The 18,099-nt window shown below is 40.8% G+C and overlaps 1 protein-coding gene across 2 annotated transcripts; it reads left to right on the top strand.

The window, feature by feature from the left end:
* Positions 1–910: 910 nt before the first annotated feature.
* CDK1 (cyclin dependent kinase 1) lies at positions 911–16,930 on the top strand. 2 transcript variants are annotated; one of them, XM_067552569.1, is made up of 8 exons: positions 911–929; positions 6,448–6,505; positions 8,036–8,192; positions 10,445–10,568; positions 11,142–11,312; positions 12,149–12,312; positions 12,442–12,583; positions 16,543–16,930. In XM_067552569.1, the coding sequence occupies exons 2-8, from the start codon at positions 6,469–6,471 to the stop codon at positions 16,657–16,659; spliced, it is 912 nt and encodes a 303-aa protein (XP_067408670.1). In that variant the 5' UTR covers positions 911–929; positions 6,448–6,468; the 3' UTR covers positions 16,660–16,930. The 2 variants fall into 2 exon arrangements, with proteins under 2 accessions (XP_067408670.1, XP_067408669.1); XM_067552568.1 differs by lacking the exon at positions 911–929 and adding an exon at positions 3,273–3,351.
* The last annotated feature ends 1,169 nt before the right edge of the window (positions 16,931–18,099 follow it).

Here is an 18,099-nt window from a genome sequence, read left to right on the forward strand (position 1 = left end):
TTTACCCCTTTTTACAGAATATTTATGAACATGTTGAATAGCATTGGTCACAGTACAGACCCTGCTATTTACCTCTCTCCACTGTGAAAACTGACAATTTATTCCTACCCTTTGTTTCCTGTCTTTCAATCAGTTACTGATCATGAAAGGACCTTCCTACTTATCCTATGATACTTTGCTTAAGAGCCTTTGATGAGGGACCTTGTCAAACACTTTTGAAAGTCCAGGTACACTATATCCATTAGATCACCCTTGTCCACATGCTTGTTTATCCCCTCAAAGAATTCTAGTAGATTAGTGAGGCATGATTTCCCATTACAAAAGCTGTGTTGACTCTTCCCCAACATATCCTGTTCATCTGTGTGTCTGATAATTCCATTCTTTTATGGTTTCAACCAATTTGCCTGAAGTTACGTTTGCCAGCCTGTAATTGGCAGGATCACCTCTGGAGCCTTTTTTAAAAGTATCAGTATCACATTAGCTATCCACCAATCATCTGGTACAAAGGCTAATTTAAGCAATAGGTTACATACCACAGTCAGTAGTTCTATAATTTAATATTTGAGTTCCTTCAGAACTCTTGGGTGAACATCATCTGCTCCAGGTGACTTGCTACTGTTTAATTTATCAATTTATTCCAAAAAATCCTGTATTGACACCTCAATCTGGGACAGTTCCTCAGATTTGTCAATTAAAAAAAATGGCTCAGGTGTAGGAATCTCCCTCACATCATCTGTAGTGAAAATCGATGCAAAGAAGTCATTTAGCTTCTCTACAACAACATCCTTGTCTTCCTTTTAGCACCTTAATCAACAGGTGATCCCACTGATTGTTTGGCAGACTTCCTGCTTCTGATGCATACTTAAACATTTTTTTTGCTGTTACTTTGTGTGTCTTTTGCAAGTTGCTCTTCAAATTCTTTTTGGCCTGTAATTATACTTTTACTCTTGACTTGCCAGAGTTTATGCTCCTTTCTATTTTCCTCAGTAGGATTTGACTTCCAGGTTTTTAAAGGATGTCTTTTTGTCTCTATCTGCCTCTTTTAGCCATGGTGGTGTTTTTGATCATCTTACTGTTTTTTTAAATTATTATTATTTGGGGTATACATATAGTTTGAACCTCTATAATGGTGTTTTTTAAGTTTCCATGCAGCTTCCAGGCACTTCACTCTTGTGACGGTTTCTTTTAATTTCCGTTTAACTAGCCTCCTCATTTTTGCGTAGTTGCTCTTTTTGACGTTAAATGCTGTGGTGGTGAGTTTCTTTGGTATTTCCCCCAACCTCCAAAGATGTTAAATTTCATTATGGTTTAGCTATATTCACCACGGGGCCAGATTCTGTGCTCCACTTAGGACTAAATCAAAAATTACCTCTCCTCTTGTATCAGAGGTGACTCATAACTGCTGATAGTGGGGGTCACACAATTTAAAGATTGTGGTGGGATGCAGCGGGGTTCAGAGCAGGTACTTAAGAGACAAAGGAGTTTTGATTTCTAGAAGTTCTTTTGAGATCATATTTTACAATTCTATGTAATAGCAGATGGAGACTGTCTGACTGTGACTGTGAGTTTGGAAACTCCCTCCATGGCAGCACGAGATTTGTCAGGCTTTAGGCCCCAAGGTAAAGGTTGCCGCAGTTGGTATCAAGGAGAGCTCTGGCCTGGGCAGGTAAGGCTGGAAGCCAGTGCCTCAGAGAGACAAGTGAAGAAGGGAGACCAAGCGCTGCTGCACCTGAGTTGTTTTCTGGGGTAAGCAGGTAGAGAGCTGTTGTGCAACATGGAGAGCCCAGCACCAGTTGTGTTATAGGGGGGACAGGAGCTGTAGGGGCTGACAGTAAAAGTTTAATACTAGCTGCATGCAAGGAGGTCGGGAAGAGGTTCTAGCTGCAAGGGAACCGCACTGAGCCTGCAGGCAGCTGATGCAAGGTCCAGCGGTGTGAGGGAACAAGATAAGCACCTAGAGTCAGCTTTGTAGTGGGTGAAATGACAGGAGCCAGTTATGTGCGGGGAAGGTGGGAGTGGGCAACTGGGCACTGAGGGATAGAGCCAGCTGTGTGAGGGGGCAGGAGCCAGCTGTGTGCAGAGAGGTGAGCAGATGAGAGACACTGTGGATGCTGCTGATAACAGGTGCAGGTGCCATCCGCTCTGCAGCATGGCAAGGGAGCCTGGCACCCCACTGCCAAGTGCCCTGCCTGCCAAGGGGAACAGTGGTTTTCCAGGCCCAGGCCTGTGTGAGGAGGGGAGAGCTGTGTGAGCCAGCTGCCGGCCCCTAGCCTCTGCCCTGGGGAAGTATCTCCAGAAGATATAAACCCTGGCATAAATATGTGACCCACCCCACATATTACCTCTGCCTTGTAGGTTCTAGGATGAGTTGCTCCAAGAAGCAGTTGTTAATGATGTCTAGAAATTTTATCTCTGCATCCTGTCTTGAGGTCACATGTTCCCAGACAATATGGGGATAGTTGAAATCCTCCATTATTGGGTTTTCTGTTTTTGTAGCCTCTCTAATCTCCCTGAGCATTTCACAGCATTACAGCAGGGGGTTAGACTAGATGACCCTCAAGGTCCCTTCTAACCCTATGGTGCTAGGAGCCAAAGTGTGATCTCATGGAAAGTATGCTGAGAGGTGCATCAGCCTAAATATTCTGCCAGCATTTTACTGGGGTGAGGGACAATCTTGTCCCACTTGAGGGGTGCCACAAAGATAACTGATTATTGTTTGTGAGGTGTAAGATCCTGCATTGATGAGCACCATAAAGGAGGGAGTCCATGGAATATAGAGGGTGTCTCCATTACTTGTTTGTTGCATTTATGTGGCCTATGCCTGATGTGAGAGTGCTGTGATCAATCATGTAAATTACAAAAAAGTCTGAGGCAGACTCTAAAACATACAGGAAAACATTTCATGCAAGAGGAACAGATTTTAAAGACTTTATTTAAATAAATCCCAAGGTAAGGAGCTTTGGCAGACACCTCTAAATACTGGAGCCTGGAGGAAGAACCCACAACACTTTCTAAATTTGAAAGAACCCGCCCGCCCACGTTACAATACCTGCCTTTGTGTAGAAATCAGAAGACGCTCAGAAACATTTTCAGGTTGACGATCCCGGCTGCGCTTCTGCCCCTGAGACCGCCTTTCCGCTTGCGTTTGGCGCCTGCCCGAGGATGCCTGCTGATTGGCCGCTTTGAATATCTCGGCGCGACGCTATTGGTGGGGTCGGGAGGGCTTTTAGCGCGGTTCGTTCGAACGAATCGGCCCCGCACAGGCGCTTGCAGCGTCCGGCCGCGGCTCGGTGTGTGTGGGGTGGGTGGGGTTGTTCTGTGCTGGTCTTGCGGCAAGGGAGGGAGTGACAGGTGAGTGACCGACCGACCGACCGAACGGCTGCTCCAGCCCGGCGCGGGCCCGCCGGGTGGCTGAGGTGGGGGTCGGGGCCGCGTGCGGAGTGGGGGGGGTGGAGGGGGTAGAGGGGGTAGAGGCGAGGTCTGGCCCCGGGTGCGGAGCTGGGTGTGGGTGCAGGGGCAGAGGCGAAGGCGGGGGTAGAGGCGAAGTCTGGTGGCTGTGGATCCTTGTCCGCCGGGGGGGGGGGGGGGTGTTTAGGGGGCCTGGCTCCTCTCCCCCGGGTGACTAGTCTCGCGGGAGGAGGCTTGCAGGATGGGGGGCGGAGGGGAGTCTCTAGCTGGGAAACGGGCATGAATCCGGAGGGATCGCCCCGTCCCGAGCGGGGGCTGGGGTGGACTGGGGGTGAGGCGAGGGCCTGTGACCGTGGGGGCAGCGCAAGGGCAAAGAGCTGGGAGCCGGGCACGTTTCCGTGCTTCAAGCCAAGCAGAGAAGCAGGCGCAGCCTGTGGGGCGATGGGCAGCGTCTGGGTCCGACTGAGTTTCAGGCACCTTGTATCTCTGCAGTACAGTGTTGTAGGGACCGGCTCTTGGTCAGTTACGTGTTGCCCCAAAATGGCAGAGCGACCTGTTAACTACCTTAATTGAGATTGGTAGCAAACTGCACGCCTTTGTTTCGTATGTGCGGTACACCCTTAGTAACGAAGTCCCGCCGTGGGAACGTGTTTAAAGTGTTAAAAATCCACTCTTTCTTTTGAAAGACGCTAAGTCCCTGGCAGCGCTTGTAATTACATCCTGCTAATGAGGCCCAGAAAGCGAGACTTTAACAAAAAATTACGCTGACTATCCGAAGATAAACACCACAATCACTGACAAATAAACTAGATCCTAAATAGAGCATCCTAAAACTAACACGCTTCTGTCTGAACTCACTGCTAGTAGATAAAAAGTAATGGCTAAATAATGCTAACTAACAGATTAGAAAAGGGAAATACTTGTTTGTCTACTTTGAGCATTTGATCGTACTTGTTTATAGCCAGCTTCACTCTTTTCCTGTTCATAGAAAGCTTCCTGTGTGTGTTGTGTTTCTAATACCACAGCACAGAAGAGCAGGAGTTAAATTTACAAAAATGTAAATAAAACCACAAACTGGCAGTGGGGCAGGAATAAGAGCATAAGAAAGGCCATACTGGGTTAGACCAATGGTGCATATAGCCCAGGCCAATGCTAGGTGACTAGCATCTGAATGACTGCTTTAAACTGTCAGGGTGATAGATTATGAAAACTGAAAGTGTTTTAAGGTGCACTAACTGGTAACATGTATTAAAAACACTGTATGAATGTTAATGTGATAACTTTGTATAAAAATACTGTAGGAATTCCGTGGTATATTAGACACATGGTGGAAAGGCCATTGCCCCAAAGAGTTTTTCTTTTACGATATTCTCATAAGTTTGTAGTAAAAATGTCTTTGAGCAGTATTACTTATTTGTTCACTATTTATATGCTATTATCTGAATTAAAATGTTGGATGATCAGGTTATCACCCTCATAGCAACCACAAGACATTCTAAAAAACCCTAATCTGTTTCTTCCTCTAAAACACTTCAGAAAATGGGGCTGTCAAACTAGGTAGAGATGATTTTGTGAGCCCTTGAAATAACTTGTGTTAAAGATGTACTATTACCACATCAGTGTGAAATCAGTCTTCATTTCACTGTTGCAGTAAAGTTGTTTGAACAATACTCATCGATGGGCCTGATTCTCCTCCCCTTTCCTTCCTTCCTTCCCCATCTACAGATTTAACTGTTTTACTTTGATACAATTTTATAATGAAGCGATCAGGTAAATGACAATACACTAAATCCTTTCCAAACCTAGTATCTCTGCTTAGCAGTGTCAAATGAAATGGATTGAAAAGTTGTATAGAAAATGTTGTTTCATATCCCCATCATGTCTTAAACTTCTTCCCGTATCTTTGTCCCCAAGAACGTTCCTCCTCTACCTTCACCTTAGTCTCGGACAGTAGAGGTGCTTGAGGTTTTGCTATTGTAACATGTTCTTATCGAAGCAAATATGCTCAGGGCCTTACTTTACTGTGTATTAGAGAAAGTATTCATACACCTCTACTGATTAAATGTGAGAGTATTAAAGCATAGAAATACAAGTTCCTTGTTGTGATTGAATTGGATGAGCTTGGGGAGGAAGGAGCCAGGTCCTTTAAGGTGGGTAGTGGAGAGGACTCTTGGGGCAGTCTCTCCTATGCTTCCCATTAGTCCCTCTTCACCCTGAAATCTGTCTCATTCTTCTCCCTACTCCCTCCTTCCTGTTCAATATTTTTTCCTCCTGTTGGTGTCCAACCAGTTCACTGCCCTTGTCAGCAGTACTGCAAAATGCTGTCAAATGCAAAGCAAAAACACCTGCAACAGTAGAATGTTTTTTCACTAACTACTTAGATACAGAAATGCAATTTTTTTTGAGGTGGTCTCTGCCTATTTTCACTTGTTATAAGCCTGCCCCCATGTTAACAATCAAAAGAAACTAACAGGCAGTTGGTGGCCACTCTCCGATTTTCTATCTTCTGACCATGATGTGAGGGGAAGGGTGACTACCTCTGGTGGACACTTAACTAGAAAATTCCAAACTAACAGCTCACAAGTTTGAATATACAGTTTGGTGACACTCAAAGAACTGTAGTTATTTACTAGTAACTCCTTGTCTCGAGTTCTCTGTGTCCCTGTTATACACCTCTACCACCTCTCCTAAAGTCTTAAACTGTTGTGGGTGGTTGGAACTTTGAATAAACACTGTTTTGGGGTTGTTGTTTTTTTTTTGCTTTGTGGTGAAGGTGGGGGAGTGAATAGTAAGGGAAATGTCTTCCCTGCTACTTTGTCATAACTGAGTTGGATGAATCCCAGTTTAAGCAGGATACGAAATTTACATGAACATTCAGTACCTTCCCAAACAAATCTGTCTCACTCTATAATGTATATTGGTGTCCGGGGATCACCATATGTTCAATAGCCTCTTTGTATTCTGCATTTACTATAGCAACCACTTACCTCTGATTTTGTCATCTTCCTCTGTCCACCCCATCTCTATCCCCCATTTCAGAGCTAATTGTAACAACTAGCAATGGATGACTACACAAAGATAGAGAAGATTGGTGAAGGTGAGTAACACTTGATAGATCATCCTTTATGCTATAATTTGATGTATCAATTTTGTTAGGCACTGAAGGAAGCCTATTCTGCAGCTGTTATGTCTTAGTACACTTAAGATCCTGGATGAGTCGTTGCAGAACCACAAAGTGAGATCTGGCAAGATGAGACTGTGGCTCATCAAAATAAATGAGTGAGCAAGTGCCACCTCCTATTTATGTTGTCAGTTACCTGCCTTAATATTGAGAATTATCTGTGCGCATCTCAGATTATATTCCACCCCTAACCGTTAGAAAGGTGGAGGAGAATAAATTAGCCTTTGAGTCTGCTTCTGTACAGTTTAACATCTTCTGGCTTCCTTCTGCTTGAAATTTGATGCACAGGTTGGCCCACAGATTGTGCTATGGCATAAAAACAGTTGTGTCCTGTTTACATTCTCTTCTGAGGGCACATGGAGAAGAGGAGCAGTATCAGGTTCTGATATGTCCTTGATAGAGACTACATCCCGCTCTTGGAAGCGGTATAGACATTATGATCTGATATTTTTCATTTAACTGTGAAGATGCTGAGTCAATCACACGGCTGTGCAGAAGCAATATTAGTCTATTGTCATGCACAATAGCATGTTCTTGTGGAAGGGGATCCCTTTTGTGCTGCCCATTGAGCTCTTCTGTGCAGGTATCAACATTCTTTGTGCTTTAATGTTAGTTGCAGCCGTTAGGGATAACTTTATAAAGTAGGAAATTATACAGTCTTTCCATAAACTCTAGACTTTATGTAGCCTTGAGATTTTGCATCAAGTTGTGGCCTATTGAGACTTTGCAACAAATTGTCTCGGGCCTTATGAGAGAGGATGGCTAAACCTAGAGTCTATTCAGTCTTGTAAATCTGCTTGTTATGGGAAATCACTGTTTTGCATTACAGTGGGGTAAGTGTTTTATAAAGCTATGAGCTTCCTGAACTATTACATAAACACATATGCAACGATCTTTAAAAATATGGGTTTGTCTTCCTGTTACACCAGAAAGATTAAAGTTCTTTATCAGCTCAATTTAAAAAGTGAATAACTAAAAATACAAGAAAACATGTCCCCTTTTAATGATCTCTTACCTTAATTACACTAAAATGAAAGTTGTACTTTATCATGAATAAAAGTACAAGAATCCCGGTTTAAATAAAAACTAGCTTCCTCAAAATTCAAATGCTCTCTATATGGCCTGGAATTTGACTTATGGAAGTAATCCCAAAGTTTTAATCTGCTTTGCCCAGCTGCCAAAACCCTCTTTTTCTGGCTATTAATGGCATTATTAATTTCAGGCATTCAGCACGTAAAATGGCACCTATAACATAGATACAGAAAATGAATAAAATGAAATACTAACCTTATCCAGAACGAAGCGTCTGGTTTCATTGCAGTGATTCTCTCTGTAAAACAAAGCCTTGGTTCATCAGAAATGATACACATGACTTGATCTGTTTCTAAAAGTTCACAGTGTGATTTTGTGTGTGCCAGCTTTTTTTATTTATTTATTTATGATCAGGTACCTATGGTGTTGTGTATAAGGGTCGACACAAATCCACAGGCCAGGTGGTTGCCATGAAGAAAATTCGATTAGAAAGTGAGGAAGAAGGTGTTCCCAGTACAGCAATCAGAGAAATTTCTTTACTAAAAGAGCTACATCATCCCAATATAGTCTGGTATGCATGCAATATTATCAATTTTAAGTCAAATTCTGTGTTGGGAAGGGCTTCCTCTCTCCTCCCCTGTCAAATATGTTTACTAAACACTCTAGTGAAGGAGGAGGGTTTTGCTTTTGCTTCAGACTGAATTTCTTGTACTGCTAATCTTCCATACAGCCTCAGATCATGCCTTTTTCCTCAGCATGTTCTTGTTTCTTAATCTCTTTCTACTCTTCTTCCCATGCCCTCCTGCTTCCCCCCACCACCAGTTGGGAATCTTCCAAGATTCTCATTTGTCATTTTGGAATCTGTACAGCATGGCTATCGTTTTTCCAGCTGAAGACAGCTGGCTATCAAAAAGATTAAATTAAAGGTGGACAAGTGTAAAGTACTTCACTTTAGAAGGAAAAATCAAATGCACAACTACAAAATGTGGAATGACTGGCTAGGTGCTGCTAAGGATAGTGGATCCCAGAGTGAATGAGTCAACAATATGTTGCAAAAAAGGCTAATAGTATTCTGGGATGTATTAACAGTGTCATATGTAAGACACAGGAGGTAATTGTCCTGCTTTACTTGGCACTGGGGAGGCCTCAGCTGGAGTACTGTGTCCAGTTCTTGGTGCCACACTTTAGGAAAGATGTGGACAAATCGGAGAGAGTCTAGAGGAGAGCAACAAATTAAACTTTTAGAAAACCTGACCTATGAGGAAAACTTAAAATTAAGCATTTTTTTTTCTTTGGGGGGAGGGAACTGAATGTGGACATGATAAATCTTCAAATATGTTAAGGGTTGTTATGGAGAACAATTGAACTCTTTGTATGTACTGAAAGTAGGACAAGAAGTAAGTGACTTAATCTTCATCAAGGGAGATTTAAGTTAGGTATTAAGAAAAACTTTTCTAACTATTGGTATAGTTAATCCCTGGAATAGGTTTCCAAGGGAGACTGTAGAATCCCCATCATTGGAGGTTTTTAAGAATAGGTTAGACAAACACCGATAAGGGATGGTACAGGTATATACAGGTATACTTGGTCCAGCTTCAGTGCAAAGGGCTGAACTAGATGACCTCTTGAGGTCCCTTCCAACCCTACATTTCTATGATTCTATGGCTCCCTTCCGGAACCAGTTAATGCTGTATTTCTTCGGTGAGCAATAGGATCACCTGCTACTCCAAAAAACTGCAAGTAACTTACCTGACCCTAGTGACTGACCAATAACAAGGCTTTGTTTGAGTCCTGGCTGTCTGAAGGCTTTGCTTTGTTTTTTGCAGCAGACATTCTAAAATGTATAGCTGTTTGATATTGTACTTTATAATTAGTACAAATCTGAGAGCTGTAATTAAAATATTGGTGTTGGAGATCTTTGAATTTATAGTAGAATTGCTTGACCTTAGAAAGCCAGTTAATATCTTGCCCCTAAAGTATTATTCCTCATAGGGTATACAGATTCAGTTTGGCTTAGCTGGAGCTTTAGTGGATAGAGATACCAACTAGTTAAGATTAAAGATGTCTTCATGTTGTGTGTGAGTTCAAATTATGATCCACATATTGTTTTCTTATTTGGAAGGGGAACATAAGAATCTCTAAATTACAAGTCCTACTTTAGGTTCCAGTCCTTCTCTGAGCTGTCCACATGTAGACCCCTTTTCCCAAATGGAGCCCCTCTGAAATAGGGGTCTGCTTATATAGAGGCAAGTGAGGGACTGGAACTCAAGGACTGGGCCCTAATATAGTAATTTAAGCACTGATCAAACTCTCATGGAAGTAATTGTCTTTGGTGAAAGTTGGATAGGGCCTTTACTTATTGTCAAAAGCTGCACTAGCTACTACCTTTTTTGGCATTTTTTAAAAAGAAAGCCCTGTCCTGCTTTTCTCTGCTTCCCAGAATCTACTTCTGGCTGATGTTGGAGCACTATTCCCTCCTGCCTAGAAGACTGAATTTATAGTTTCATGTTGGCCTGGCACTACTAGTTTCATTAATAATTTCAGAGATATCTGATCTCCCAAATTGCACTAAATCTGATTGCTTGACAGTACTGTGGACAGGCTATGTAACCCCGACTCTCATCCGCTCACATGAAAGCAAAGAGAAAGTCAGTGACTTTGTGGCAATGTGGAGGAATAGCATCAGAACTCCAGAAGTGCTTAGCACTTCCCCAACTGATAAATAGAGAAGTGCTTGAGCAGTAATGTCAGCTTGCATATGTGTAAGGAGTCCAGGGGAGGTGTAGTATTGAGTTAATGTATCATAGATATATTTCTCATTAGTCTTCAGGATGTGCTTATGCAAGATTCAAGACTGTACCTCATCTTTGAATTCCTTTCTATGGATCTCAAAAAATATTTGGACTCTATTCCATCTGGCCAGTATGTAGATTCCATGCTTGTTAAGGTAAGGAGTCAATATGGTAACGATCAGTGTCACTATAAACTTCCTCTGGTATTTTAAAGATATATGGAAAGAGCAAGCTGTGAAGTCTGCCATGCTGGAAATATTATCAGTCGGGGTTTTAAAAAAAAATAATACTTTCTAGTTAAAACTGCATGACTGCTTTTGATATTTCTTTCCTTTCACCATTGGGGTGGGGAGACTAGGGAAGAAGTTGCTAGTATCATTAAAGAGTGGACCTTCTGAATTTTAAAACTGACATTCTTTGTCTAATGCTCTATTTCAAAGCATAAAAAGTTATTTAGGTCTAATACGAATATTTGAATAATAAACAACCCTTATGTCTCTCTTTCGCATTAATCCTATCCACCATGTTGCCTTCATGAAGAGAATGTTGTAAAGTTTACTTATTGTTTGCAATGTTATGGATTTTAGTTGGCCATTTCTGTAGCATATCCACTCTAGTAGTAGATCTGACATAAGCAATAGTGCTATATAATGCAGAATAGCAGTTTGCAGTAAAGGTAATTTCAGTTCCTGCCTTCCCCCACTTCCCCTCTTATTTCACTCCTGCAGAGTTACCTGTACCAAATCTTGCAAGGTATTGTATTCTGTCATTCAAGAAGGGTTCTGCACAGAGACTTAAAGCCTCAGAACTTGTTAATAGATGACAAAGGAGTAATTAAATTAGCAGATTTTGGATTGGCCCGAGCCTTTGGGATCCCTGTTCGGGTATACACACATGAGGTAAGTAAATTGCAGTGTTCTTTCTATAACTAACAGGACTAGGGGTAGTAGGCACTATGGTAATACAAATAATAAACAACTCGCATTCCAGTTACTCATCATTCATAGTTTCTTTGAGGAAATGCTAACTGCTAATGTGAAGTAGCTAAAAGGATACTGTCAACAAAGAAAATCATTCTGAAAACTTTATCTAAAATTACATTTAAAAAAGATTACTATAACAGTGAGACTACTTTTTCAGTTTCACTTTGTGCATAATAGTGCTCTGTGTATAAGTAGCTTCACTGTAGTTATTTCTCTTTTTGCTCTGATATCAAAAATGTTTCTAAGTGGGGTTGTAATACCACATGGTAGGGTGAGGGAGGGCTCTTGGGAGTAGGTGGTACTATAACTTTGAAATCTAGGTTGTTTAAAGTTTATTATGTCCACTTACCCTGAGGTGCTCTGAACTTAAATTACAATATCTAATCAATGGGAGTTCTGCCATGGATCATAACAAATATACATAGCAACAGAGCTTGACTGACTGTCAAAATGCTAACCAAAATACTGTATTTAAATTTGTTTGCATGTTTTTCAGCCAGGAACTAAAATCTAAAATATATCCTGCTCTCTTTGAGGAGTGGGTATAATTACTGCAGATATTGATCTATTTGGAATAACACTAAACTTCATTTGAGGGAGTTTAGTGGGAAACATTTCTGGTTATCGTTTATTAAAAGAATTAATATATTTAGAACAATATTCCCACTGGATGAGGAACCATACTTTCTTACAACCAGCTAGAAGATTTAATGCAACTACAAATTACCAATAAGAATTTCCTTGTGCAATAGGTAGTGACATTGTGGTACAGATCTCCAGAGGTATTGCTAGGATCTGCTCGTTACTCAACTCCTGTAGATATCTGGAGCATAGGTACCATATTTGCTGAAATAGCAACTAAGAAACCACTCTTCCATGGAGACTCTGAAATTGATCAACTCTTCAGAATCTTCAGGTATGTAGACTAAATCTTTGCTAAATACAGAGCAACACAAAATTCTTTATGAAGCTATACTCTGCACTAACATAATAATGCATTACAATTGCTCGAATACAAATGATCTCTTTACTTATTCTTTTGTAGAGCTTTAGGGACACCCAACAATGAGGTGTGGCCTGAAGTGGAATCCTTGCAAGACTATAAGAACACTTTCCCCAAGTGGAAACCTGGCAGTCTGGCATCTCACGTCAAAAACTTAGATGAAGATGGACTAGATTTACTCTCTGTAAGTGGCTTTTTCTTCTGTTTCTTCTCAAGGAGGCTGTAGGAGATTAAAAATACTTAGTGTCTTCTAAAGTATCTAAAACCAAATTAATTTAGTTTGGGTAGAACTTTAATGCAAAGGTGCTCAAACTCTGCAATACTGAGGGCTATGTAGGCAGCTTATTAGGAGCTTAATAACTGCACCTAATTTGCCTATTAATCTATTCAGCTTCTTTGATGGATAGCAAACTTGGTCTCTGGACTATTAGAATAATCTCTTGATCTCACCTTTCTAGCTATATGTAAGTGGGAGGGCAGCCAAAGCTTGTTTTATTTTAGTGAGTCAGAGGCAACTTAAACCTGAAGTTATAAATACTTGTCATTGAAGACTACATGGCTCTTCCTAGCTGTCCATTCAGTTCCTAGTTTGTTGGCTAAATTACAGTTTAAATTATTGCATTCTATTTATCTTGAGTCATGGTGCAGCTTGGCTTCTTTGGTATGTTGGTAATGTCAGTACCAACTTTTTTGAATAGATATACTGCATGTTTTGTTTGCATTCTTACCTCTTGGTCATAAGACTGAGCTTCTGTGCCATATTTAAACTTGTTCAGCTCTTTACACAACGAGAGGAATTCATAGCCAACTTGTGTTCTGATCTGACCAGTTAAGCTGGGTCCACCTTGGTCATTCCTGGGATGGCAGTCAGGTGCTGTAAGAAGCTGGAACTACAGCTTTTTCTTTTTCCTTTAACAAGGAAAAAAAAAACCTTTAAAACCAGTTCCTCCATCTGTCATGGAGAACTGCAAGCCCCATCCTCCCCCTGCTCCTTACAACCCATAAAAGACTGGATCAAACTCTTGGGGGGGAGACTCATGCCTTTTTCTACTTTTCATGTGGAAAATATCAGTTTCTCATTTGCCTCTTTGGAGAGCCTTAGCAAAACTTTTAGAAATCAATAATGATGTCACCCTAAGATTCTTGAATAGCCGTAGACTTGGCATCCTTTATCCTCTTGGTGGGGATGAAATGCTGCAGCTCAGGTTGCAGCCCTTTGTGACATAATTGTTCATGGTCTCTTGGGATTATGCTGTGGTCCTCTAACAAATAAGGGAGGGAAGACCTGCATTTCAAATGAAAGAAACAAGTGCCAATGTTTTTACTGAGTCTTGACATTGACCTCAATACTTCTGTAGAACAGTAAGGGTGAAACAAACCTTGTTTCACATGACTTGGTGGGGTGTGGTACTCCTGCAAATCCCTACTGTAAATATGCTGCACCAGTGCAGCTTAAATTGATATGAAGTCCTTGGTCTTTCCTTACTTTTTCAGGATGACCTGTGAACACAAAAACATTAAATGAAAGAGCATGGGTGATGAATCTTTTAACACAGGCTTCCTTTCTCTGTAATGTCACTGATATTAAAGAGATTTTTAAAAGACCCTCTCTTGTGTGATCAGGATTTAACTAGTTTTGGAGTCGTCATTCTTCCATCTTAGAGTATCCAGACTTCTAATGTAAAACAAGTAGACCATATAATGACGGAGGGGTAGCCAGGCCAAATTTGAGGGAGTGGCATTGTGACCCAGCGCATGGGGTCATAGCACTCTTCAGTGCTGAAATTGAAAAATACTGCCCTGAAAACTTGGATCTTAAGATACGTATTGCTAAAAAGTTTCCTAGCCTACACAGCAGGATCAAAGGACTAATTGTATTTAAAACACCATCCCTTTGATTGGAATGAATGTATTGATGGCCCTGCTTCCCTCTAGAATACATTGGAAAGTCCCATTCGCAAAGCAGGAGGGACGCTAAAAGAAGAAAAGTTGGGGGGTCATGAGTCAAAAAAAGGTTGAACCTCTGCTCTGGCATAAAGAAGCAAAATGGGGCACAAACCAATAGTTTTTTAGTGGTAAACCCTTAATACACAGTAACTTAAAACATATTGTAAAGCAGAAAAGCCAACTTTGTTACACAATTTATGTACATATATTTGTGCAGATTTTATAAAATGCCTATCTAGCTGGCTCTTTCACCTTTCCCTACCTTGAGTGTCAAGACTGTAGGACACTTATTTCACATATCCGTGGAGAATTTTGTTAACAAAAAAATCCAAAGTGTTCTGCATTTTATAAGTCAACCAACAGTCTCAGTAGATAAAGAATCTGAAATCTAATATTAGTTCAGATTTCAGGCACTCACGTCTGCAAAATAAACTTGTTAAGAAAAACCCAAATGTTAAACTAGGATATGAAGACAGAATTGTTTAAAGTCTTAATCACTCCACTCCCCTGGCCATATTCAACTTTCTTTATCATTAGCATATTCCTTTTTACTTCTGATATCTAATAATAAAACAAAATTTTAAAAGTTTGAAGTCATAGCAGGACAAAAGCTAATTTTCATCAGTTAAATTACACCAAAAAGACAGTTAAATGCCTTGTAACATTCACTGGTCAATACTCAACTGACTATGGAGCTTGTAGTTGAAAGATGGCAGCATAAAGTTGTCTGAGATATAGGAACTTCTCTGAAGTTAACTAACAGTGCCCTCCAAAATGGTTTTCATATGAATTACATTTTTGGGCAGTCAGCACTTCAAGACATTTGGTTGTAAAGCTTTCTGGTAGCTAACTTGTAGATTTAATAATAGTGCTAGATAGATGTTTTTCCCATAAGTGCATCAGCTTCAAAAGTAACTGATATAGGTTGTCAGTATTCATTAGAAGACCCTATTTTCAGGGCTGTAGCTGAGCTGTAAAGTCATTTAGGGCTAAAAGTTGATACACACAGGTTCTAAAGCCAGAAGCAATATTTGCATTTATATTTTGAAGAACTGTTTAGTGAAATGAAGTTCGGGGCTTAGAAATTTGAAGTGGGTGACCTCCCAGTAGAGACAATGATTACATTTTAAAAATACTCAAGTACTTGCTGTCTTGTAGCAAGTACCTTAACCCTCCATTATCACTCTGCCTGCCTTCCAGTATATGAATTGGCTCTCTTGAGGGCAATGCTCCTTGTCTTCCAACCTCCCTGTCTCTTCAAGTTACCAAGGGAGGATTTGGAGGGAAGAGTTAGGTGAAGCTTGGGAAGTTCCCTATCAAAATCACACCTATTCTCTGAAAGAGGGTACAGCAATATAAAAAGGAAAGACTTGTGCTTTGCACAGGCTACAGCAATATAAAAAGGAAAGACTAAACAAGATAAGAATTTGTGGCCTAGAGGGCCCTTCAATGCCATAGTAACTAAAATGCTTCCTTTTGCCCTCAGTACTAAAACTGGGGGGGGAGAATAATATACTGTATTTAACATCTGTGCTGAATCTTTAATCTTCGTTCTGTTGGAGCAAAACCTTGCCATCTTTTCAGTTTTAACTTTTTTACAATAAATCCCTGGTTGTTCTTAACCCCATCTGATGCCTTTCAAACTGGATTTTACATTTAACTGCTCACTCATATGCACAAATGTAGTATATTTTTTATGTATTAGCACAAACATTGACTATCAAAGTGCATACTCAACTTCACATCTGTTTAAGAATACTGAATTTAGAGAAACACATGGACCACTCTACTTACTCATGCACTTCTTAAAAAGCCTGGGATACTTGATAACATCCAGCAGGATGTTAAATCTGCACTATCAGGAAGCTAAAACTAAAAGCAAATGCTGCCATGACATACTCAGAGTTGTATTTAAAAGCATGCCTAATGCAAATGGATGAACTACCAAACACAGTGGGCAAGTGAATGGCATTTGTCTCATATTTTGAAGTTCTTAGAGTATTGCTGTATTTGAGATGTAGGTTGAAATATCTTTAAACTGCAACTTCCTAGTCAAAGTGAGCTTGGAAGTCATGGCATGTAGGAGAACTCATTTTTCTATTTTATTAAAGTATTGGCAGATAAATCTCAACCATGCTTTATAAGTAACTAAGTTCATTTACACTTCATAAGTAACTAAACTATTTTTATCCCCAGAAAATGTTAATTTATGATCCTGCAAAAAGAATCTCTGGTAAAATGGCCTTGAACCATCCATACTTTGATGACTTGGACAAATCCAATCTTCCAGCCAGTCAGATTAAGAAATTCTAATACACCATTGGACTAAATCCACCTGAGTGGTATGAACAAAATAATGAATCGTGACATTTTACTATTAAGTCTGTCTATTTTTTTGTTTTTGTATGTGTCTGTACTTTCTGCTCTAAAATTGCAGCTGTATTTAGCTGTATTTAGCTGTAATTAAATATTACTTAAATGTAAATAAATATTAACCTATTATTAGTGCTGAATTTAAATACAATGCAAATCTTGCTGCTATTAATGCAGTTCACTGTTTCTATAAATAAAAGCTTTAAATACAGCAGAAGAGTGAAGGATTCTTTTTGAACCACAGATGGGGGTGTACCCACATGTGAAGCCACAAGATATTACAATTCCTTTGCCCAGTTTTGCTCTTCTTTCATTACTAATGAGGTAATACCCCCACCTAAGGAATTCAGAGGTAGGCCACTGCTGTTGCTGGAGATTAAAGGACCAAACTGCCCTTCAGCTCAGGCCACCAGATTTTCTGTCTCCAGCAGTGGAATAAGTTGGCTGTTCAGTTTCTTCTGACCATTTTGTTTTTAAATCTTCATTTTTATTTGTTTTTAAGGCGATGTGACATTTCCCCTTGGACTGGGTAGATAGCAGCATGGTTTCAATTATCTGGATCTGGTGCTGCAGCACCAGAGCTGTCCTACAAACACCTAGCTTAAATCTAAGCCATATTCTGTATGTGAGGCAACATTTACTGGCCATACAGAAGCTGAATTATGCCTTGCATGGTCCTAGCCAGCCAACCCTCCCATTGCCAGGATACAGGGCTCGATCAGACCTGCAGGTTGGGTCCCCACCCTACCTTGAGGGGCCAAGACTCCAACACAGAAAAGTCCAATCAGGAATTTCTGAGGTTTCAGTCGGAGAGTCTGAGGATGAGGAGAAAGTTATCTAGCTAGCTCAGAAGCTACGTTCCCTCTCTTCCCTGGTTGGAGAGAGAAACCTCCTGAAAGGATGTGGACCCTCTTCCCCTAGATACTGAAGTGAGTCCTCAGCTCTGTGGGGAAAGAAGCAGATCTATACAGCTCTCATTCCTCTGCCCGTGAATCTCCAGATTCTATGATGCTCAGAGGTAAGTCTTGCAAACCCCATTGAGTCTGGGTCCAACAAGGCAAACAAAAATTGAGTCCTTTTACAAGGCAGGAACTAGTATTGTATTGTTAATGAACACAGAGTGAAAAATAAGATATTGAACCCTTTCTCCTTTGACTCTTTCCCCCTGTAGGAGTTCTGGAGCTTTTCTCATATACAGCAGCTCCTGCAGTGTTTGTATCATAGGTACTGCCCTTCCATAAGCCTGTCACTCCTGGGCAGCCCTGCCTCAGATTGTAGGCACAGCCTAGTGGGGATTGTGCCTGTCTGGCTTTCAGCCTAAAGACCCTTGCTCTGGCAGGGAAAGGAGCTCTGACACTGTAAGGTGAGAGAGGGGTCTCC

This window comes from Emydura macquarii, unplaced genomic scaffold (assembly GCF_026122565.2).
Source record: "Emydura macquarii macquarii isolate MOO-44397 ecotype Brisbane River unplaced genomic scaffold, CSIRO-AGI_Emac_v2 contig_1390, whole genome shotgun sequence".
Lineage (NCBI taxonomy): Eukaryota > Metazoa > Chordata > Testudines > Chelidae > Emydura > Emydura macquarii.